Here is a 24,333-nt window from a genome sequence, read left to right as displayed (position 1 = left end):
ATTAAGCAAAGCATCATTGTAAAAAGACTGTCAAGATTTTCAAATATTTGTGGTAATGGTATCACAAACCAAAACCACTGCAGTACATGAAGTAGGTTGTTAGAATCAGCTTTTCTTGTGGGAATCTCAGTTTTCTTTATCTGTTACTTCCATGAAGGCACCTAAACCTTATGTGTAAGTCACCTGTTTATGAGAAGTATGGAAATAGTACATTGCAAGCCAGAGGAATTGCAGACACTGTTCTTTGATTCTCTGGAGATCTCTGGCAAGCAATGCTCAGAATATAGAAGTTTATGGCAAGTTAAATTTTGCTGCTGTTGTTGATGTTCATCAAACCAGACAAACTGACAGTTCTACATACCTTTACTGGTTTTAATTGTCATGTTTTTCTGACTCTGGGCTCATGTGTGTCTCTGTACATTTGTTCTCTGCTGTTCATCACTTTAAAGCTGCCTAGGAGTGAAGGTTACAGTTTTGGATGAAATCTCCTGTTCAGTAGCTCTTAATGCTTGCATAATATTCCTGTTCCTCCTCCCTACAGAAAAACAGTCCCCTTGACTGGTGGAGGAAATTGTTTTCCTGAATGCAAATTACATGTACACATAATTAATGTAGTAGTTAAGTTTGTCTTGCCAAAAAAGTACAGTGCCGTTTGGTCTGAAAACAGCTGCTGTTTTGCACAAGATGTGTGTGCTGATGATGCTAGTGTTCGCAGCACTGATGACTTACTGTTCCTATGTATCAGTTTTTCTTTCACAGTAGTCTAGTGGAGATTTTTAACATGCTCTCTTAAAACTGACAGGTGCTTCTTTAGGTAAATTGATGCTGTAAGATGAAGTATGTTTTTTAGTTAATGTGGGGGGGTATCCCATGTGGGTTCATAGACAATCTAAAGTGTATTTCATGAAGGGTTCTAAATGGTATTTTTGTGATTAGTTTTGATTTTATGCAGTAAAATGCATAGGGCATGGAAGTTGTAAAACAGTGGACTTGAAGGTAATCTCTGTCATCATTGCACTTTTTCTAAACAAACAAAACCTAAAAGAAATAGTTCAATGAGACCAAATGCTAGTTCCTTAGTGTTTCCTATTCCGTGCTTTTAGTCACCTAATTCTGTTGGCACCTAAGCACTTAAACTGAACCTTGAAGAGCTACAGAGCTCTGTGTTGCCTTCTGCTAGCCACTACAGAAGCTTTTTATGTTGAAGTTTTGCTACATCTTTGTTTAAATGCAAATTTTAGATTGTGGTGAGTAGGTTTTTTTTTTGTTGCTGTTGGTTTTTGTTTTTTTAAATCTGTGTTGAATAAAGGAGTTTTTCGTTTTTTCTAGGATCTGTTGGGGTTAAAGGTTGTGTTCTATGTTTCTTTCAGACAGTTTTACTTAGCTGTTATGCCATTCTTTTTCCTCAGCCCAACTTGAAAGAGAAGGCATGACTCTTTAATATGAAAAATGGAATCATTGTTTGGGGAGCCTGAGTACAGAGCAGTTACGCGTTTTGTAAAATTTCACTTCCTTGCTGTCTCATGTAATGAGGAAGTCTCACCAGCTTCCTTCATCTGGGAAAAACAGCTAAGGTGTAGTTTTGCATCAAACTGTATTCAGTTAAGCTGTCAGATGTTTCCAGCCTTGTGGTCTTACTGTTGCTGTCCCCAGTAGCATACTGTAACTGCTTCCACTGCATTGGTACAGTGCTTATGTGCCCACAGTGCAACTCAGCAGTGTGATTTGATTTGCCACCTGAAGAGTGTTCTGCAAGGGCTTTTGTCTGCAGGATTGCACGAGCTGATGAGAAGGGAAAGCGTGGCTGAGAATGGGGAAGAAAGTAACTTCTACCCTCCCCTGGCCATAGTTGGAGGAAAAGGCAAGGGGAGTGTGGCCCTTTTCTGGGGCTGTGACTTTTTTTAAGCCCTGTCAGCTGCAGTGGTGTGTTGCATAGCTGCTGCTCATGTGGACACTGCTTCACTTCTTGAGCTAAGGAAGGAGTGTAGTTCTTCCTGAATTTCAGACTCTTGGTCATATGTAATTTAAATGTCTTCAGCAGGAAATCAAGGTGGCTGCTTCTACTCTGAAAATATGTTTTCTGTATTCATGTTCTTTGATAGATAAGGATGAGGAAAAAGACCATGGCTTTTGTTTCATGTTTTGAATGGCATGGCTGAGCCAGCACATACTTGCATTTTCAATTTCATAACGCACTTCAAGAACAAGTTGGTGGTGCCTGGTTTTGAACAATTAAATACTTTCAAAATGTTTTATGTTCTGCAGTATTTTAAACCAGTTGCTCTAAAATAAACTTCAATGAAAGACAGAATGCCTATTTATCTTAATACGTACAAGTTAAAAACCTTACAAATATACCATTCAGCATTGGTAGCTTGCTAATTTGAGTAAGCTTGTATTTTGGAATGCATCCTATTACCAGGCTTGCAACCCATGTATAGCAGAGGATGGGTGAGGTGTTCTAGGGGAGTAATGGTAAAGACATGTCTAAAAGTACTAGCTTTACTTGGTCTAAACCTATTGCAAAACCAAACAGATGGAAACAGATGGTTCAGCTTCTTTTCAGTCTTTTTGAAGTTCAAGGTGGTTTTTTTTTCTAAGCAAAGAAAATGACATAATGACATCTATGTGCCTTTGAAGGTGGTTAGAAGAGCTGGTGTGATGTAAATGATGAAATATCTCCAAAGTTGCCTCAGCAAAAAGGAGTTCTGATTATTCAGGAATGTGGACAATGAGTTCATGTTAGTGATGCAGCTTTCTTGCTGTGTCAACTTAGTGACTCTTCTGCCCAATGCCCATAAATGTTTTTTAGTCTGAGTTGTACAAACATTTCCTGACATTTCAACTTAATCTTTAGAGAAACAGTTTAAATTATGCTGAAAATAGTTTAGTTAGGATTGGTTTTGACTTGGTCTAGCTGCAAGGCGAAGGCAAGATTTAGTGGTTGTGTTGGGTCAGTGCAGTGGATCAAAAAGTAACCTTCTGAGTCTACATGCAGGTTTTAGTTGCAGCAGGAATGTGTTACCTTGTTGACTTCGTGTGCAAAGCTAGATGTTGGATTTCCAGTAGGGCTTGTCCTCATTTTAATCTGGATTCTTCAATTTAATTTCTCCAATTTTATTTAACTAATTTCACTAGAATTAAATTGGTATAAATGTGCGCAACTCATCTCTTTTATACAGCTAATGAATGCTGTTGCTCCACTCGTGCAATTCATGTATGGATTAATAGTTTTTCTCTCACTGCTGCGTAGTCAGGATGCCATCTCTGTCATGTAGATGCAAAGTGCCACCTTAGAGTGAAGTTTTACCCTGTGTTTGGGGATATATATAGTGTGGGTACTATAATGTACTCAAAGTTGTAATTGTTTGTGGTCTTAGGAAAGAGGATGAGGAAGACATGCCTGTGTGGTAATCATGTTAATATGCTTGTCTGTTAGCAGAGAGTGTCTGTGAGATGCTGTTGGTGTCAACTGACCTGTAACGCTGTCCTTCCCTAGAACCTGCATGGGAAGCTGGAGGAGCTTGTTTGACAAGGAAGGGCAGTTGGCGCATTTCAGCTGCAGAAGTTCACTGCACAAATTAAAATGCTAAAAGGCTATTGACTCATACTTTGATAGCTATAGTTTTATGTTCCCTGTGTTTGGCCTTGCTTCCTGGGGTGATGCCCAGGGAGTCTGTCAAGTTCCTATGCCTAGATTTGTCTCTTTTAAAGAGATTGTTCTGCATGCAGTATCTGTCCTTAATATAGCCAGGTTGGACACAGTTTAATGGGAGGTGTCCCTGCCCATGACAGAGGAGTTGGAACTAGATGATCTTAAGGTCCTTTCCAGCCCTAGCTATTCTATGATTCTATGGAAGCTTCATGCTATGAAAATCCCTATTGGTGAATATATTAATTATGCCAGTAGTACTTGGAGTAATTTTTTTAACCTTCTATGGAGGATACATGATAGATAATTAAAATGTATTTGTAACAGTTCTGAAATACTTAAAAACAATTAGAGCTTCTTAACATACTAGAATTGTAAGTTTAACTCTTGATTTGGAGCATGATAACTTCTGTTCTGGTGAAACGTGTGCTAATTTGCACCTGTAATATCCTAGATTCCCACAGAAAAGGTAAAACTTCAAGCATACATCTTGCTTTAGGAATCATAGGACTTTACAACTGAAGTGTTTGTAAGCAAAATGGTGAAGTGTGCCCTTAAGACTAACACAAACCCTAGTATGTGGAAACTAGGATTAATGTAAACCTTGTGCGAGGGTGAACTCTGCCCTCCTGATGGCTTCCACAGGGAATTTCTAGGTTCTGGCTGTTGCAGGCCATTGCATCAGAAAAAGAACTTGCTCCAAAACTGTGCTTGTTTCTCATGTTTTAAACTCGCCCACTATACCCTACCACCAGGAAAAAAAGAGTCTAACACCTTAAAGTGTGTGCTATTTTAGTATTTTTTCAGCAGATGCTGTATACTAGCTGAGGGATTTTATTTTGTTTTAACTGGGGTTCTAGTCTTAAATATTGTTTCCTTGCCGCACTAGCAAGAGAAACACTGCAGTGTGGTTTGTTTTTTTTTCTTCTCCAGACTGTGCATCTATCAGTCACGAGGCTTTTCCACTTTTCTGACTCAATAGCTTGCAATTGTGTGGGATCTTATAAATAGGAGAGCTATTGGCTGTCTTTTTCCATCTGACTGAGCAGCGGTAGGTGACAGCTCTTCATTTATTTCCTAACTCTGCTTAAATCTTCACACTGAAACATTTCATAATTTGTCTGACAGGCAAGATTTGTGATTGTAGCTTTATTTGTTGCTGGTTTTGCTTTACACTGTAGCTTAGGTTGGGTTTTGGAGTGTCACTTTCTTACTGGCCTGATTTGATGATTTTATTGCATGAGATGTTGAATTTCCTTTGTTGCCCATGCCCGTCTTAAAAATCTCTGAATACTTACTTGGGATGCTCTGTGTATATTTGATCCTGGTCTGGTACAGAATGGTGTGCTAGCACAGCATTTAACTAGTGACCCAGTGAATATTCAGGAATCTGTTCACAAGGGGCTTTCCCGATGTAATGCATGTTTTCAGTAGCCTTTACTGGAACCCTTCTGGGCAAGAGATGATTTCTTAATGTAATTTCTAAAGCAGTAAGGTCAGTATTTTTCAGTATAAAGTATATGAATATTTCTGTATGTTACTTCTAAACAGTTTTGGAATGTGTTGAAGTGTTACAGTGCTTAAATGGCAAAAGGCAGAGAAATTGTGTAGGGGAAGACTTTCAGTCAGTGGTGTGATTGCAAAGAAAAATAGTTTTGCTTGGTGACTGAAATAACATGATATCTGCACAGTCATCATTGATTCCTGCCATCTCCTCTAATTAGCCTGACACTGCTGTGTCTTTTTCTGCATAGCTTGCTCTGTATTAAGCACAGCTCTTTGTGGAGGAATGTCTGTGGCCCTTTAATGTTTTGAAAATTGTTTGTTTAGGTTTGAGTGAAGTGCACACACCAAACTCCTGCTGTATTTATTGCATTGAAATGCTGTTTTAGCAATACCAGAACTCTTTATAGCTGCAGCAAAAATAGAGGCTGGAATCGAAAAGTATGTGAGTAAGAAAAGGTGGCTCAGATTTCACTTCTGAAACAGACAAAAGAAAATCAGGCCAGTAACTCCCTTATTTTGGTGTGCAGACCTGGTCAACAGCAGGCCTCTCTTGAGGCCAAAGCATTATGGGCTTGAATGGTCCAAGGCAGCAAAACTCTGAAGTCTATAGATAAAGTCTTCATGTGAAAGTGATTTGAGGTCAGAATTGAAAATTGTTTGAGGATAGTGGTGCTGTCAGGTTCTAGGATCGGGTACGCTTAGTGTTGGGGTTAAGACCCTTGCAAAAGGCTAAGTGGAGGGGCATGAGAGGCTATGTGGAGACCTTTTGGAGGAGGAAGTTTCTGCAAGAGTTTTTGGGTTTCTGAAGCGTGCTTTTGCAGACTGCTTGAAAAGGTATACAGGAAGTAGTTCCTAGGTGTATCTTCCAATGCCAACAGGAAGGAAGCTCTCCTGTTATGTATCTTAAGTGCAGTGGGTTCCTTATGACTTAAGAATCACTCAGGAAGAGAGAGAGGGCACCTTTTCAGTCTTACTTTCAACTTTCTTTTATTATGAAATCCTAGTGGAATATTAGAGTTTTTAAAGGTAAGGAAATTCATAGTCAGTATGGGTATAAACTCCTAGTAATAGAATACAATATTTGAATTCCTTAGCTTTCCAATGATGTCCTTGCTTTGTATGTCTTAAACAGAATTGTAACTATATATTGCTGTTTATGTATGTGCAGCCTTAATTTTAGTTTCATTTCATTGAGGCTCAAATGTTTGAAGCTTGCTGTGTTATTTCTTAGGAAGGGGAAATGTAGTATAGATTTCTTTGGCAGTGTTCAGCGCCAGATTGGACAGAGCCTTGGGTAACATGGTTTAGTGGAAGCTGTTCCTGCCAATAGCAGAGGGTTGGAATTACATGATCTTAAGGTCCTTTTCAACACAAAGCATTCTGTGATTCTTGGAAACCATTGACTGTTAAAGCAGTGAAAGCCAAGGCTGGAAAGGCTCTTGTACTATATTTATGCCACTATCATGACAGCTGAACAGTCTTCATTATTATTCCTAAGTTGTTCTTGCTGGTAGGTGTTAAAGCTTACTGCTTACGGGTTTTTTTTCAGTGTTTCAGAGATTTATTTTTTTTCCTCACAAAAAGGTTTTCTTCAAGGTTCAGTTAAAGTGTGTTGATTTGAAAACAATTAACTCTTCACCCCTTAAAGCCCATATCCTGGAAAACTCTAAGCATCCTCCTTGCTAATAGTATAAAATCCATGTGTTTTATGTTTGGACATAACTTGCTGCAAAACTGCTATGTGAAAAGTCAGCCTTGAGAATATCCATGTAAAATACAAGCTGTTGAAAGACTTGCCTCTTTAGTATCTGTACAGCCATATGGCTAAGATCCTGCAGTAGTGGGAGCAGTACAGCCATGGAAGAAGTAGTGGTGGAGCTTTTATTTTGGGCTCTTCAAACTATTTCAAGCTTCAATTTGACTTGATCTTCTCCATTAACTCCTAAAGTAAAATGAAGTAAGCAAGTGTGCTTAATAAACTGAATTTCTGCACTTAATGCAAAAAGAATGTGTAGGCCTGGATGTAATGTAGTTAGCCTGGTATTAGGATTTTAACTCTAGGTGACGTTTTTATTTTGTCTGTTTATGCTACTGCTGGTGCACAGCCAGTTAAAAACAGCTCTTAAGTTGCTAAAAAGTCAAGTCAGCTGTTTTTAAGATGGAAATAGACAAAAATTATTTGCTCTGGAAGTGATAGGGATTGATTTAGAAATTAGGAATTAACCATTTGACTGTTACATTTCTCAAAGAAATGTATTACTCAGCACAGAAGTAGTACTATTAGGTATATTTAAGGTGTGGGTTTTCTTCTCTTGACTAAAAATAAAGTATTTCTGGTAATAAAGGTGATGTACAGTGAGGTGCTTCATTGTGATGCTTATTAGTTCATTTGTTCAGTCTACAAGCAAGAAAATTTAAGATCTTTAGTACAAATAATCAGTCTTGACCTTCAAAAAAAACCCCAAACTACGTGTCTTGCTTATTTGTGCTGTTGTCACACATAGACAGTGTTGGGTGACTCACTTATGCTCAGTATTTGGGATAACATGAATTTGGGACTGTCAGCATTCACTTGTAAAATGATTCTCTCAGCCCACTCCTTTTGCAAAGGGAAGTACAGCTTAGATTTGCTGAATTTCAGGATCTTTAAAGGTACTTGATTTTTTTTCAGTTAATATTCAGCTCCTGAGCTTGCAAATTGGCAAGGCTGAAGTTCTGGTAGTTCAGAATTTGCTGGCATCTTGTAGGTCCTGAATTTGGAAGAAATCTGTTTATTTTCTGGATATATAGGTTCAGGTATTTGGTGGGTCATTGTTTGGTTGATTTGCTCTTAGTGGTTGGTAATAATTGAGACAGTGAGATTGCGAAACAAAAAAACAGATTTCTGCCCACATATTGAAGAGGGAGTTAGGTGCATATTGATTTAATTTTTTTTTTGAAGCTGCAAGATCTGGTAAAATAATACTGATTACTTTAATGCACCAATTTTGGCCTGAGTGCTAGGGTTCTAAATATGAAGGAGGGAATAGGTAGGTCTCCTTTCTCACAATTGTAGTGAGTGTGATTGGGTGGGAAAACCTCTGCACACTAGGCTTTTTCTTTGCTCAATTCTTGTGTTACAAGTCAAGAAAAAAGTGTGTCTGAATTACAAATACTGATAAAGAACAGTAAAAACCCCACTTGTGTTTAGTTGCAGATGAGAGGTTAGGAAATGAAAATGCTTTTGAAAGAGAATCATAGAAACTTGCTATCATGAGACCTAATGAGGAAGGATGCATATTTCAAGTGTCTAGTGAAATTTCTGGCTTTCTTTAGGCTTGGGAGAGGTGATACTGAAGTAAGTAGTGGAAAGGATTGATTGCCAACTGCATCTGTATTTTTTCTCATCCTTTTTAGGGTCTGGCTCAGGGCTGAACTATTCCTCTGTGTGACTACTTTTATATTTGAAAGATAAACTTTTCAGTCTGAGGGCAAGGCATAGGCAGCTATTACAAGTTGGAAGCTGTGAAGAGCTTCCACTTGATAAATAAATATACAATAGCTTTTTTGTTTGCTAAAGGATGTTTAAAGGGGCAGATAAGTGCTTCTTCATAGAACTATGGTTATTAAATTGGAAGCTTTCTTCTATTTGTGCTTTGTTTTTAGGCGTTGATTGTGGGGCCTACTTTACTATTAATGACACCTAGTGTCATTACTGTGACTTGAAGGGCTAAACCATTTATCTCTTGGAGGAACAAAGTGAAAGAGTCTAGTTACATTTTTCCAGGAAGTTTTATAAAATCTCACATCTGACCTTTCAAACCTGGTGTTTCAGGAGAGACATATTTCACTGTCTCACCTCCCTTCAAGCAGTATAAGGGTTTTTTCTTTTTGTCCTACTGGGTGGAATAAGGTAGTAGGATATAATGGTTTGTTAAATGTGGGTTTTCCCCTTGTGATGCTGATGTCTGGTGATTGGAGTTTTACATTTTGAAGCTTTTGTTTTATGCAGACGGCTTCTTCTTATATAAACCTAACATTGGAACTCCGATAACCCTGCTTTTCTTTCATGTTTTAGTGCAAAAGATGATATTGATATTGATGCCCTTGCTGCTGAGATAGAGGGTGCAGGAGCTGCAAAGGAGCAAGAGCCCCAGAAATCCAAAGGCAAAAAGAAAAAAGAGAAGAAGAAACAGGATTTTGAGTAAGCTTGTTTTTTTTCTGTCTTATTTTTATTCCATTTAACAAAAACTCAATTACTTAAGTACTGTAATTTTTCTTATTTTAGTGAAGATGATATCCTGAAGGAGTTGGAAGAATTGTCAATAGAGGCGCAAGGAGGGAAGGTTGACAGGGAACCTTCTACAGGAAAGGTGAATGCTGGGGGGAAGTGGGCTCATTAATAGGACATAGTAAAATACAAGGCACCTCTGTCCCAGGAGAGTTCTAGTCTTGTAGTGTAGTGAGACATGCATGTATTTTTAATTACACTTGATTGTATTTTCATAGTAAAGTAACTGGTGAGAGATTTTACCAGAAGCCATATCTTCATACTAATAATTACTCAAAGCCAATCAGAATACATTTTATTTGTGGGTTGAGGCACAGTACACTTTGCAGGAATAGTTACTGCTTTCACACTTTGTCTTCAGTAAGAGAAGTCTTTCTTGACATCTTTCAGTGCTTCTACTTAGCTCACAATAGCAAGTAATTTTTTAAGGCTGATTATTGAATTGTTTAATTACCAGGTTGAAAATGACAATGAAGAAAGCATATCAAAACAAGACAAAAAAAAGAAAGGAAAGAGTAAAAAAGCCAATCTGGAAAATGACTATGACAGTGAGGAAGTGGAAGATAAAGATAAAAAATCTAAAAAAGCTCAGAAAGCAAAACAAGACATGCTTTCTGGCAGTGATGATGATGATCATGAAATACAGCTTAAGAAAAGCAAAGGGAAAACTCAGAAGTCAAATAAAAAACATGATCTGTCAGAAGAAGATGAAACTAACATTAAGAAAAGCAAAGACCGTGCAGGGGCAGTCTCTGCAGGTGAGAGTGGTGATGAATCAGATGATGTCTCCCAGTCTAGAAAAGGACAAAAGAAAAACCAGAAACTGAAGTCTACTCCTGCTGCGGAAAGTGGGGATGATGATGATGAGCCTTCATTCAAAGTGAAAACAGTGGCTCAGAAGAAGGCAGAAAAAAAAGAACGTGAAAGGAAAAAACGTGAGGAAGAAAAAGCCAAACTGAGGAAGCAGAAAGAGAAGGAAGAACTGGAAGGTGGTAAAGAACCAGCCAAGCCGAAGGAAACTCAAAAAAAAACTGAAGAGAAGGCTTCTGATGTCCTCGCAACCGCTGGCGAGACTCCTGCAGCAACAGAGGGTATCTGATGTGATTTTTGAAACTGTAATTTAAACACTGTAGCTTTTATAAGGCCAAAGATTTGGCACACAGTGAAGATGATTTGTTGCTTTACTCTGAATTGGGAATACTAGACACTTGGTAGCCTTTTCTGCCTCTTTGTGTTGACTCCCACATGGCTGTTTTTTGTGGCCTATAGTTTGTTCAGGTACATGGGAAAACAAGAGCCAGCTGGTGAATTCTCACTGTGGTAGGTGGCTATGGTTCTGTATTGCAACATACTTTTCACTTCCCAGTTATTCTGTTACTTTAAGACTTCAGGCCCTGACTTTATAAGTTCAGAGAGTTTTATTTTTTATTACGAAATGCTTAGATAGTTTCTCATTTGATGCTACTTACTATATCTGAAACATTATTTATATTTAGAGTATCTTTAAAATTTCTCAGATCTTTGAATGTTTATGATCTCTTTTCTGTAGCTGATGACAATGAGGGGGACAAAAAGAAGAAAGACAAGAAAAAAAAGAAAGGTGAGAAAGAAGAAAAAGAGAAAGAGAAGAAAAAGGGTCCCAGTAAAGCCACGGTTAAAGCTATGCAGGAAGCCTTAGCTAAAATGAAAGAGGAGGAGGAAAGGGCAAAAAGAGAGGAAGAAGAACGCATAAGACGACTGGAGGAGCTAGAAGCAAAACGCAAAGAGGAGGTACCGTGTATCTTACCTTCTCCTTTATTCTGTCCTCAGGGTAATCTTAAACTGTCCCTATGCTGGTACAATTGGTGGATTAGTCTTTCATATATTTCTCATCAATAGAATATGTATGTGGCCAGCTTTGTGTAAAGCATGCTTTAACATTTCTGCATGGCTTCTTTTAACCTTTTTCTAGGAACGATTAGAGCAAGAAAAGAAAGAAAGAAAGAAACAGAAGGAAAAAGAGAGGAAGGAGCGATTAAAGAAGGAGGGAAAACTTTTAACAAAAACTCAACGAGAAGCCAGAGCCAGAGCGGAGGCTACTCTTAAACTACTTCAAGCTCAGGGTAAGGAATAAAGTTTAATACTACTACTAAATCATACCCCTTCTTTGTATATGTTTTTTTCTGTCTGAAGCTGGGGAGGTAGTTCTGAGTAATTCTGTATGAAGCTCCTTTGTTGTCTAGGAAGGCAGTGTGTGTGACACTCCCCTTTTCAAAAGTAGGTTTAAATGTCTATTTTCATCTTACACTTCAAATATCCAACTTGATATTTTTTAATATATTTTATAATATATTTTCTATTTCACTTGCATTTTAAAGATGTTATTTAAGGAACTTAGGAGAAATCACTTCCTTCCATTGCTTAGTCCAAAGGCCAAGAAAAGCAGATGGGTTGTACTGCAGGTCTTGTGTTATTGTGAATTAATTCATGTGCTCACTTAAGCAAGTGTGTAGTTCTACATTGTTAGTTAGTCCATGGGGACAGTATATTATCCTCTTGCATTTGCTTGGGAAAAGGGTGTAACAGGAGGTTTCCAGCTTTTCCCTCAAATACAGTGTTTTCATTACAATGAAATAAATGTATCCAGTGTGTTGTAAGCCCATGTACTAATCTGTTCATGGTAATTTGTGGCTAAAGAAAGAAATGAGTTCTTGAGTTCCAAGTATCCTTTGTTGGGGAATGCTGTCTGACACTTCTGCTAGGTGGATGTGTAAGGGTAGGAATCTCTGTAGCTAGTAAAGTATTTGGGGATCTTAAAAATACACAAAGGCCATTTATCTTGAGTTGTTGCTGTAGTTATTAGAATCTTTCTATTTGTGTATTGTCACAACTGGATTTATGTCAAATCTACACTGTAAGTCACACATTACCTAAAGGAATTTTCAGAGGATGTAGCAGTAATCGAATTATTAATTTGTTTTTGCACTGATGTTCTTTTTAACTGAATGCCTTCCAATGTCACAGGTGAAGATGAAGCTGATAGATTGAACCTGGCACATCTTAATACTTAAAACTGTCTATGTTGTTAAAAGTAACAGACAACTGCCTCCCTAAAACTGAGCAGAAGAGAAAATACTATCTACTGAATAACCTTAAGCTTTTAAAAGCTGTGCCTCTTAACTGCTCCAGATTTTCTGAAACAGGGGTGATTGGCAGACTGGCTTTGAGAGTTTTACCATGGCAGACTTTAAATCAACACATGCTGTTAATTTTTGTGTGTGTTCATGTTCATGAAATCTAGAAAAGCTTCAAACATGGAGTCTTAGGATCAGGTTGTTTTCTTCCCTTTAGTAATCTGTCTTCTTTTTGAGACTGTTCAGGGTATCTGAAGTTCTACACTTTGCTTAAACTTTGCAGCTTTTGAAGATCAGTCTTTTCAAAAAGATAAAATGTTCATTGAACCTACTTTCCACTGCCTTCCTCCTCCTAGGAAGTTCTAGAAAGCATGTTCTCATTTAAACCAAAGTTTATGTTTGGTAACTTAACACTTCAGTTTTCTTTCTAACAATTTCTGTTTTGCAGGTGTTGAAGTGCCATCCAAAGACTCTGTGCCAAAGAAGAGGCCAATATATGAAGACAAAAAGAAAAAGAAGCAGCAGCAGCCAGAAAATAAAGAAGGTGTGGTTTGAATGTGGGGATACTTAATAGATCAGTCACATTTCTGGAAGTATCTGTGGAATAAATCAGCTAATCCTAAACCAAGTTGGCACTTCAGGGTGCCTCTGAGATTCTTTTGACATCCCTGCCCCCATGTGCAAGTATTGGGTGCATTAAGATCTTAAAGTTCTTTTGAAGGTGCTCACTTTGTTTTATTGTAAAAACAAAGGATTAAGTTTGGTGTGTTTTTTGTTTTGTTTTGTTTTTTTTTTTCTTTAACCTCAGTATTTTCTTCAGAATTTCTAAAAGTTGGAGATGTGCAGAATGTAAAAGCTTTTTACAATGGTGAGGTTGAATGCTTTGGGTGTTTGTATAGGTTAAATACAATGTAGTGTAAGTAATAACTTATAATTAAGTCTAAGTTGATGTTCCAGGATGAGAGGGGATTGATCTTAGTTTTAGTACTTTTAAGTTGGAGGCAATTTGTTTGCTTGTTTTCTTGTATATAAAAGCAGTTTTCAGTTTCCAGGGCGTGAGTAGTTCATAGAACTTGTACTGGTTAGAAGTGGATTGAATGCGTTGAACTTTCTACTTATGTGCTTTGTGGCTTTTTTGGGATGGGGTTGTTACTTTGTCTCTTCTTAAGACTATTCCTGAGTTAAAACAAAATAGAAACAATCCCAAAACCTCCTTGAATCAGCTTTTTTTGTTATTTAGCTGGGTTTGATTTTTTTTTTTTTTAATATTTGGCAAAAGTTGTGTGGCTGCTTACTACTTAAGGAAGGTGTGTAAAGAACTGAGAACAGTGCTTAATAGAATTATACCTGTGATTTTGATTTTTTTTTTTGCATGGAAGAGTAGAGCAAGAGTGGGTAGTTCATTACTTCATTTTCCCTTGTCTTTTAAAGAAAGTGAGGGTTTTTATAATGTTCAAAAGCAGTAGTAATACTCTTAGCCAATAATGGACCTATTGCATAAACCTATTTAACTGCTTAGAAAGCCAGGTGTTTTGCAAATAAGCCACATGCTCTAACTTTTAACTTGGTAAGTGGGAGTTTTTTGGTGTTACATAATTTCAGATTTTGTTTACTTGTAATAGCACAACTTAAAATAGAACTTCAGTGTGAAGCTGTATGTCTAACTTGGTTTGCACTTTGGAAGGATGTAGCAACCAATTTGCTTTCTGGCAATTTCAGAAATTGTGGAGGTGACTTCCCCAGCTGAAGATGCTGTAGAACTGGAACCACCAGTAGAAGAAGAGACTCCTCTCCCGGTAGAGCCAGGTTAGTCATAATGCTAATAAACCCCATTAGACTTTGTGGCAGTACTGCATGGTAGGTATTGTTCCTTGTTGGATGGGAGGTGAGTGGCAATCCTTTCTTGAGGTAGTTGCTGGATTTTTTTTTTTTCTTTCCCTAAGGGAGGAATTGATGCAATTTTACAGAATAAAAAGGCATGAAGCTTCAAAATGGGAATGTAAAGATCTCTCATTCTTGGTGAACTCCAGTGTTCAATTGGCTTAGGCAACTGTCTCAAATAAGCCCATTCAGTGCCTTATGATTAGCTCTCTTGACTTTCCATTTGCTTGCTAAAACGCTGTTTTGTCAGCAGTTAAGTGGGGGTAGGGAAAAAATACGCTGTGTCCAGTATTGATACTGCAGTATTCACAGGGATTGTACAAATTCCAAACGTTTTGTTTTCACAAGTGCTGAAGGCAGTGGATATGGGTTAGCTTATGAAATTAAGTATCAGCCCAGCAAGTGTTTGTTGTCCTCATTTTTGCCAACACAGTACTTGTTTTGGCAAAATCATGTTGTACTGGACTTCCTCCTCAGCAAGGAGACTGTTTCAGTTTTTACCCTTATGCTTAAACTAGATAAATACTGACAAAATTTCCAGCTTTTTGAAAACAAAGCTGAATGTGTACTCCTATTCTAGCTTGACTTATCTGTTGAAGGAGCAATTCCATTGCCGTAAAAGACAAAGGCTTACTGTTAGCATGTTATTTCCAGTTAATGTTTTAGCAGTCTGGAACTTTCTCTTCATTTCAAAGACCTGAAATTCCATGATGCTCCATGTGCTGCAGCATTTTATATATATATATATATATATATATAAAAGAGATACATATTATACATAAAACATTTATATATATATATAAACAGATACATTATATTAATATATATTATATATTATTATGTATAATATATATAATATAATATTAATATATATATACATAAAACATTTTATATATATATAAAAGATACACATATATTTCATATGAAAGATGTGTATATATGAAATATATATGTATCTTTTATATATCTTTTATAAATGTGCATATATATAAACACTATGTAATGTTTATATATAATATTGTATATTGTATATATTTTAAACTATATCTGTTGTACATAGTTTAATGCCTCTTTTGGAGAAGGTTAAAAGTTTTTTTTTTCCCCATTTGTCCCTTATGAAGAGCTGGATTCTCTTTATATTATCTGAATTAATTCCTGCTGGAATAAATACATTTAATGCTTCTGCAGTCCATCGTATAATTATGTTAAGGTACTGGGAGTCCTAAAATTGCACTTCTTATGGGCAGCTTTTTTCTTTCCCATTAATTAAAATCAATACTGCAGCCCAACTTGTTTTCTTTCTTCTCTGTCACTTTGTTACACATGCCTAATGGTTGGGCAGCTCCTTTCAAAGAGTGTGGCAGAGGCTTGTGTGACGTGCATTGTGCAGGTACTTGCTTGCTATGCAGACAGGAACCAGATGAGCAGTTTAGTAGCTATGTCTTTCAAAAGCATGTTTTACTAAGCAAAGGTGCTAGCACCGTATGATTTTGTGGAGAGAACTGAGGATTATTCTTCAGTATGCAGCATTTTCTGTTTAGGCAACATGGAGATAATTTGGTAGAGTTATGGTAGCAGCAAACTCCTAAGTTGCAGTTGTCCATATGTCAAAGGAAGGAGATTCTAAAAAACTTTTTAAGTTGCTGGACTGTTTCTTTAATGTTGGTTTTCTTATTTTCAGAAGAAAAGGAGGAAGAAGAAGAAACAGAAGATGGTGGTTTGGATGACTGGGAAGCTATGGTTAGTGATGAAGATGGAGAGAAAGGTGGGCATGTAAATACCAGATGGATGCTTTCTCCAATTAAGAGGCTTCTTTGGGCTGATGAGTCTCTTGTTTCTGTAGAAAACAATATTGTTTCTAGATTCTCCGCCTGCCTCATTAGATAAATTGTGAGGCAAGTGTGATGATAGAGATACAAGGTCCTCTTCTCAAAGTCAGAGCTTCCAGAAATCACACAAATACTGCTCAAGAAGATCCCTTGGAGCTACATGGAATATGTGTAGTTACTACATCACTAGAATTTTTTTGTTTGTTTTTATGGGAGTAAAAGTGCTCTCCTCTTAATTTATGCTTAAACCACTTCTGGGAGTTTCAGGAAACCTTTTACCTGGTACTGTATTTCTCTAGTAACCATTCCAGAGCTGTAACAGTTTTACCACACAGATCTGGCAACATCTAGGAGACTACCTTTGAGACAACTTCTCAAAGAACAGGGGAACTAAGATGGTGTGAAGGTTAGTGTGCATGCATTATATTATAGTAAGTTCTTGTTAGTTCCTCTCATTGCTGCTTTGAGAGGCAGGTGTGAAAGAAAGCAAAGAAGTCAGAGCATTCATATTCCTGCACTTCTGTGGCACAACCAGTTTTCTGCATGCGGCCAGCAGCATTGTTTCTGGGGAAGTTAGAGCTGCACAGGAATGCAGGGATAAGTTGGCATGTTTTCTTTCAGTGGTGGTGAAAACTATTGTGAGTCTTCCTGAACAGGAGTTGGCCACTGTTCTTAACATTTCCATGATGGTCTTTGTTGTTTAAGATCAAAGACTGTTCATCAAGTATTTATTGACTTTCTGAGCCCCTGTGTTTTCAAATGTAACACTTTATATACACATACAAGTGGTAGGGATTTTATTTCAGCACAGATGAGTTCATCTGGTGCTGGACTGTTCTACTTTGTGCACTAGGGGCTGCTCACCTTCTTTAAGGTTTTAGTGTAGTGTCACTGTCCTGGGGAGAACATCACATCCCACTTCTGGCTACCTGATTGGAAGGATCTGCTGATGTGATCCAGAAAATGACCTTTCTTGGGTATTAGTGTATTACTAAGTTGATGAACTTCCAGCTTAGTAAGGAAACATAACTAATCTCTAAGAGCAGTGAGCCTCCTAGTAGCTCTCTAAGGAAGAGAATGCACGGCTTTAAAGTCTTCATTAGCTTGTATCTTCTGATTTTGCCAGTATGATAAATGGAAAGCTTTGAAAGAAAGAATTACTATTTTTGATTAGCTCTTTTTGTGTGTTTATAGAAGGATTCCCCTGAAAAATATTTCTTCTCTGAACAGTCTAGGAAAAACTTAAGATGAGATTATTTTCAAGATGTAAAAGAGACCATTCATTCTGATTGGTACTACTGCTTAAATGTGTATTCCTGATAAGTAATACACAGAAATCCATATTTAGTTGAATTTGGAGTATTTTGGCATTTAAAGGTGTTGGTGCATTCATTCCTTTATCAAGTATGCACAGTTTTAAATGTCACTTCATATTTGCAAATGATGTCTAGTGCAGGTGCGTTGATGTCATTCCTCTTTCCACCCCAGACTCACTGCTTGCACAGATTCTGTACACAAGTCAGCAGCTCTGAACATGAAACACTAGTTTTTTATATTGAAAGTTGAAAAACAGTCTTGCTTAGGACTTCTGGAGTGGAACCTACTCTCAGTCCTCACTCTTCTCTAGTAGTCTCTGGGCTGGATTTTTTTTTTTTGGTGCCCTCTCCCCTCCCCTACAAGGGTGAATTTAATAAAGCATTTTTACTTAAGGTTTGGGGTTTTTTTCTTTCGATAGAGAGCAAGCCTGTCCACATTGAAGTCAAAGAACAAAACGAAGTGGAGGAGGAAGAGGAGGAGGAAGAAGATGAGGAAGAAGAGGAAGAAGAGAGTGAAGAATCTGAAGATAGTGAAGGGAGTGAAGATGAGGATGAAAAGACCTCAGATGAGAGAGAGGCAGATTCCCAAGCAATTGGAAAACAATCTGTGGAAAAAAAGCCTAGCAAGGAAATTAGCTCTGATTCTGAATATGACTCTGATGATGATCGCACTAAGGAAGAGCGTGCTTATGACAAAGCCAAACGGAGAATTGAGGTATTTAGATACAGCTTTACTTGAACATCTGGACTCTTGTGTTATATAGGAAACAATTTAATTTTCAGCTCATTGAGAAGCCTTTTAACTATATTTATCAGAATGATGGCTGTGTCATGACTAATACTAAAGTAGGTCTAGAATTTGGGTTAATGAATTAAAAATACTTGGTTTTGCATGAAGATGAAGTAATTGATTTTAGACAACTTGATCACAAAGAATGTGCTCTTTGATGTTGTGTCCCTCCACCTTTCCCTCTCCTGGAGAAAGAGGCTTTTAGTCTTTACACATAGATATTATAGAGCTTTAAATTATGTACCTGTGAATTGTTCAGTGTTGTTGTGGCTGCTGATGTCCTTCGTTTCCTTACCTGAGATGCTTATTCAGAAAGCACCGTTCATGAAGCTGCATGTTGGTGGATATAACAACTTAGTCTACTAGGCTGTAACCAAACCCAACCAACCAAAAACTTAACTGTCAGTTGTAGATTTTTGATTTGTCAAAAGAGGGGTAGTGAACCTTGAGTTGCCTTGAAAGTTTAATGCCCACAGTTAACTCTATGTATGCATGTAATCAAGTCAAGATGTGAGGTGAGCTATGGGGTTTGATTTATACTTACCCATTTTTATGTCTCTTTCATAGAAGCGACGAGCTGAAAACAGCAAAAACATGAACACTGAAAAGCTCAGAGCACCAGTTATTTGTGTCCTGGGGCATGTAGACACAGGCAAGACAAAAATTTTAGATAAGGTAAGATGGAATGTGAAGGCACTGCCGGTGCATCTCGCTTATGTATGTGTTTATTGTGATTGAAAACAGACATAGTTAAAGTGTACTCAGAGATTACCTTAGCCACTTACATGTAAGTGTTTCTGCTCCTGCTTTTTGCCTGTAGCTCCGCCATACTCATGTGCAGGACAGTGAAGCTGGTGGTATCACTCAGCAGATTGGTGCAACAAATGTTCCCCTGGAAGCTATTAATGAGCAAACCAAGATGGTGAAAAATGTAAGTTGTAGCATGCTAAAGACTGTTTGATGGTGGGTTTTGGGCTTCTATAGATATGAAATGCAAACTAATGAAGGCCTCGTGAGATTTGCTGACGTGGGCAGATGCACTTTTACCTTATCTCTAATATTGGGGTTGATTGTTTCATTTTAATTCCTGTGCCCTCCGCCAAAAAGGGATTGTCTCATTTTTTATTTTAGTTGACAAGGTTTGGTTTCAGTTAATGAACTGCTTTTTCTCCAGGAAAATACACAAATACTGCTTACTCTGTTCCAGACAGTGCATATATGTACATAGACTGCTTCTTTGTCAGTATTTTGATTGTAAATTGAGACTGTGGAAACTGAGTGTATTTTTCTGTTTAAAACTTACTTTTTTACTGTGTGTGCTGAAACTGGGCCATTTCCTGGGTGATGGATTCTATTGTGTAACAGAAATAGTAACTGTTCTGTATTCCATCTTGCCTGCAGCAGCAGCAGCAGACTGAAAAGCCTTGGTAGTGTTGGCTTTTACCAAGATTTTTATTCGATTTATTAAAAATGTCAAGTGAGTGGGGAGGAGGAACTCTTCCAAGACAAGGATGATAAATCTCACTAGTCAGAATTACTTTTCCCTCTGTAGGCTGCCTTGTCTTACAAAGTTCAGCTCAGCTTATGGCTGCTTGATACCATGGGGAGCTTGTTGCATCATTTTATTTGTTTAATATTTTTATAGAGAAATGAGCTTTGACTATCTGGCTTATGGAGGGTCCTGACTTAAAGTATACCTGTGTTTTTGAAGTGAAGGCTGTCAGTAATGCTGCCAGCTCTTAGGGAGTTTGTTATTTTTTCTTGTGTAATCTTTACAAGATGACTAATATTGTGAAATATTAGTTTGACAGAGAGAACATAAAAATTCCAGGCATGCTGATAATTGACACTCCAGGACATGAGTCTTTCAGGTAATGTTTTCTCATAGTATAGGACTTCCCAGAAGTGATGGCTAAAGCATCTGGATATATTTTAAGCAAAGTGCTAGATCTTTGCCTTACCCACTGTTTCTTCTCACTTGAAAAAACCCAGACAACCTGAAGTACAGGAATAAGTGGATTTGCTTAGTTTGCAGCTGCTTTTTATATTTGGTTAACTGCTGGCCTTTTAGATCTGGTTAATTTTCTGTCTTCATGGCAGTTGAGCCAGGAATATTTTTCAAAAGCATGTAAATCGCTTTTTTTCCTAATAGTTAGTGTAAGAGGAAAGAGAGTAGCAGAAGCTGGAGAAGAAAAGGTGAGGGTTTCAGGTGACCCAAGTACTCTGCTGTGAAAACTTCTCTTGTAGCGTCCAGTTCATAGTGTCCCAATTAACTGAATTCAGAAGACTGCAGTTACCAATTGCACGAGTTAGCTGAGTCTTAGCAGAGGTCATATGCTGTCTAAGAACACCAGTGGTGTGCAGGCAAGCTGCTAAATCAGCTTCTAAGTTAAAACCATGATATGCATAGCTGTACTCACTGAGCTAGTGCTTGGGTGAAGTATCCAAACTGAAGGATTAAGAATTTGATGTGATGTTCTCAGGTGTTAGCCTTTGCAAGCACTAAAATGCCATGCCTTGGGTATTTGGTAATGGTCTGATTAGTTCCTTGGCATCAACCCACTCACAGCCCTTCATCTTCTAGCCGGGTTTTGTTTGGCACCAAAGATGTCTAATCTTGGCGTTACATAGAATTGTGTGATAAATAGCCTTGTTCAGATTTTGCACTCCTGTTTTTCACCTGTAACAGTCTCAATTCTTGCTCAGAAAAAAATCAGGACAAATCTTAACTTGCAAAAATATATAATAATATGAGAAATTGTGGGAGAATAAGATATTAAATGGAATTTTAAAAGTGCAATTTAAATGTTTTTATAGAGGTCACATATTTGAGGGAAAAATTACTTGATCAGCTTTGGCATTTTGTTGGTTGGTGTGTTTGTTGTATTTGGTGTTGCTACATGACTGATTTGTCTGTTGTTTTGGTTGTTTTTAATGCCACAGCAACCTAAGAAATAGAGGAAGCTCACTTTGTGACATTGCTATACTTGTAGTTGACATCATGCATGGTTTGGAGCCACAGACAATTGAATCAATAAATCTGTTGAAATCAAAGAAATGCCCCTTTATAGTAGCTCTCAACAAGGTAAGGTAGCTTTTTACTCTTAACAGTGTGCTTTCCTACTCAGAGTGTATTTGGCATCTGACAGTCTTCTGTTTCCTTCTGTGAACTTGAATTGTTCATGTAAAGTCTGAAGCAGTGACTGTTTAATCCTTGCTTGCATTTTTCATGCCCTTGATACTCCAATGGCTTTATGGGAGCTTTGCAGAATAATCTCTTACAGCTTTTTTCTGAGTCCTTATTGATATGTTTCTTTACCTTACTTAACTTCTGTATATGAAGTGTTTCTGGAAGTTGTACTTGTGTTTTTTGTTCTTATGCTCATTTCTATGGGTTTCTGTACATTTTCTGGTGAAAGACAGGCTTCACATTCAAAAGCCTTACTTTATATTTGCTATTGATACATGTCAGCTTAATTTGAAGACAAGCTGGTTTTAAGAACAGTAGTGTTGATCTCTGGTGGGAAGTGCTTCAGGCTCTGCAGTGTTAGATGGTAAAATGTAGTGAATTTTCAGCCTTATTTTCAGAAATTCTGTGCATGAGAAATTACTGTTTGTGATGACTTAATATAAATTATAACATGGAAATAACCTACGTTCAATGACTTTGGATGCTATCTAACTTGCTGACGGAGAACTTACAGAAGGGTGTTCATGTGCAGTGTGAAAATTGCAGGGGTGTTTAAAAAATGAAATGAACATTAAGATTGAAGGTGGTTGGAACTGAGGAGGCCATTATCTCATTGCTGAAAACAGCTGCTTTGAAAAATAAAACTCGGCTATTAGGTGGAGAGGTGTTAAGGCCTGTATTAAGCCTGAGATTAAATAGCCAAAAGTTCTTGCATTTCAGGTTATAGTTCTATTATTTGACCAGGTTATAATCCATTTTCTAAAGATGTAGTTTTGATTTGTCCAGCCAATATTATATTTTCCTGAACTATGTCCTTCCTGCTTTGAAATCTTGCTTACGGAAGTATTTCTGAAGTATGCGTTTGTATCTTTTGAACAACCTCCCTGTGATCCCTTCTCTGTAGCAACTTGGGAAAGGGCCCAAATTCCAGTAAGTTTAAAAAAACAGTGATTTAAAAAAAATTCTCTGTACAACTAGTAGTCTTTGCTCAGGAAAAGTAAGTCCTTTTATTCATGTATGTAAAGCTCTTTGTGGGCCTCTTCTGAATATTTTACCTTGAAACTTGATGCAATTAATGTGTATAAACTTCTCCCATATGAACGTGTATTATTTTAGCTTCAGTTTTTAAAGCACGAAGCAGTATTGATATAATGAAATACTCTTTGATGTTGGGTAAATACATAGACAGATAAATACAGCAGCTAAAAGCAAATAAAAAGATTTACTTTGATTACTGCAGCAAATAGCTGGCTATATTGGCTGGAGAAGTATTCCTCAGATGATGCAGCATAAGCATACAGATGCCCTTTAAACTGTGTGAGATGACATATTGCTCTGTTTTCAAGATTGATAGGTTATACGACTGGAAAAAAAGTCCAGATACAGATGTAGCCATCACCTTAAAGAAGCAGAAAAAGAATACAAAAGATGAATTCGAAGAGCGTGCAAAAGCCATCATCGTGGAGTTTGCGAAACAGGTAGGCTGGAATATTTGAGGTTCTTTGGTTAACAAAAATGGTAGTAAGGTGGTGTGCTTTGGGTGGGTTTTGTTTGGGGCTTGTTTTGGGGTTTTTATCTTCCCTTTCTGGAAAACTATTCAGAACACAAAGAGAACGGTCTCCTCTCTTCTGACATACTGGTGTTTACCTCTCATGAACCAAAATTTGCTGCTTTTTAAATGAATCTCTTACTGCTCCATCTTCAGAGTGCTGCTTTGGAGAAAAGTAGCAGCTAATTGCTGTGCATGGTCAGCAGTCATGAACAGCAGATTAAGTTTTCTGTCCCTATTCTTTCTGTCTTTGGGAATTGCCTGAGAGAATCCCATCTGTCTCTAGTTCTCTTGGATGCTGGCAGGCATGAATCACATCAATTCTGGGAACTTCTGCTGGTGACATAAAATGCTGTCTAGAAGCTAGATGTGGTAATTAGCTTTGTACAGTTATCCCATATTGTTTTCAAGTGTGGGTCAAGGCTTCAAGTACCATAGCATACTGTCAGTAACTGTGTGTTTTGTTAAGAAACTGGGATTCAAGAAATGCAGTAGTAATTGGCTGGGGCTGAATGTTAGTGTTAATACTCATGTGTACATATGTTTTCCCTTATATAACTATTAATCCTGATTCCAGGGCTTGAACGCTGCCTTGTTTTATGAGAATAAGGATCCCCGCACTTTTGTTTCTCTTGTACCTACCTCTGCTCACACAGGGGATGGAATGGGAAGTCTGATAGCTCTTCTTGTTGAACTAACGCAAACCATGCTGACCAAGAGGCTGGCTGAGTGTCAGGAGCTGAGAGCTCAAGTCATGGAGGTAATTCAGTACCTGTTCTCTGAAATTCATCTAGGATCATAGGCTGGTTTGGGTTGGAAGGGACCTTAAAGATCACCTAATTCTAATCCTCTGCCATGGGCAGGGACACCTTCCACTAGACCAGGTTGCTTCAAGCCTTGTCCAACCTGGCCTTGAACACTGCCAGGAATGGGGCAGCCACAGCTTCTCGGGGCAACCTGTGCCACTGTCACACCACCCTCGCAATAAATTCCTCCCTGCCCTTCCCCCTTCCTCCTGGAAAAAAAAGGTGTGTTTGAAGTGTTTAAATCAGACTCTCTCCCCTTTTCATTCAGGTTAAAGCACTGCCAGGCATGGGCACTACCATAGATGTTATTTTGATTAATGGACGCCTGAAAGAAGGAGACACCATTATTGTTCCTGGGGTTGAAGGTCCCATAGTAACTCAGATCAGAGGTCTTCTGCTGCCTCCTCCTATGAAGGAGCTACGAGTTAAGG

At 37.8% G+C, this 24,333-nt stretch overlaps 1 protein-coding gene across 1 annotated transcript in view; it reads left to right on the top strand.

Moving 5' to 3' along the window:
• EIF5B (eukaryotic translation initiation factor 5B) overlaps nucleotides 1-24,333 on the top strand; it is a 38,063-nt gene that overhangs the window by 5,556 nt on the left and 8,174 nt on the right. Inside the window, exons 2-17 of the mRNA XM_034072323.1 lie at nucleotides 9,216-9,341; nucleotides 9,426-9,510; nucleotides 9,886-10,519; nucleotides 10,978-11,198; nucleotides 11,380-11,530; nucleotides 12,990-13,085; nucleotides 14,261-14,347; nucleotides 16,104-16,187; nucleotides 17,987-18,282; nucleotides 18,925-19,032; nucleotides 19,178-19,288; nucleotides 20,161-20,228; nucleotides 21,301-21,442; nucleotides 22,894-23,025; nucleotides 23,674-23,856; nucleotides 24,171-24,332. Coding sequence (XP_033928214.1) covers nucleotides 9,216-9,341; nucleotides 9,426-9,510; nucleotides 9,886-10,519; nucleotides 10,978-11,198; nucleotides 11,380-11,530; nucleotides 12,990-13,085; nucleotides 14,261-14,347; nucleotides 16,104-16,187; nucleotides 17,987-18,282; nucleotides 18,925-19,032; nucleotides 19,178-19,288; nucleotides 20,161-20,228; nucleotides 21,301-21,442; nucleotides 22,894-23,025; nucleotides 23,674-23,856; nucleotides 24,171-24,332 — 2,686 coding nt within the window. The remainder of the gene's footprint in view (nucleotides 1-9,215; nucleotides 9,342-9,425; nucleotides 9,511-9,885; nucleotides 10,520-10,977; nucleotides 11,199-11,379; nucleotides 11,531-12,989; nucleotides 13,086-14,260; nucleotides 14,348-16,103; nucleotides 16,188-17,986; nucleotides 18,283-18,924; nucleotides 19,033-19,177; nucleotides 19,289-20,160; nucleotides 20,229-21,300; nucleotides 21,443-22,893; nucleotides 23,026-23,673; nucleotides 23,857-24,170; nucleotide 24,333) is intronic.

This window comes from Melopsittacus undulatus, chromosome 2 (genome assembly GCF_012275295.1).
Source record: "Melopsittacus undulatus isolate bMelUnd1 chromosome 2, bMelUnd1.mat.Z, whole genome shotgun sequence".
Classification (NCBI taxonomy): domain Eukaryota; kingdom Metazoa; phylum Chordata; class Aves; order Psittaciformes; family Psittaculidae; genus Melopsittacus; species Melopsittacus undulatus.
Note: the sequence above shows the minus strand (reverse complement) of the source record. Positions and strands in the feature narration are given on the sequence as shown.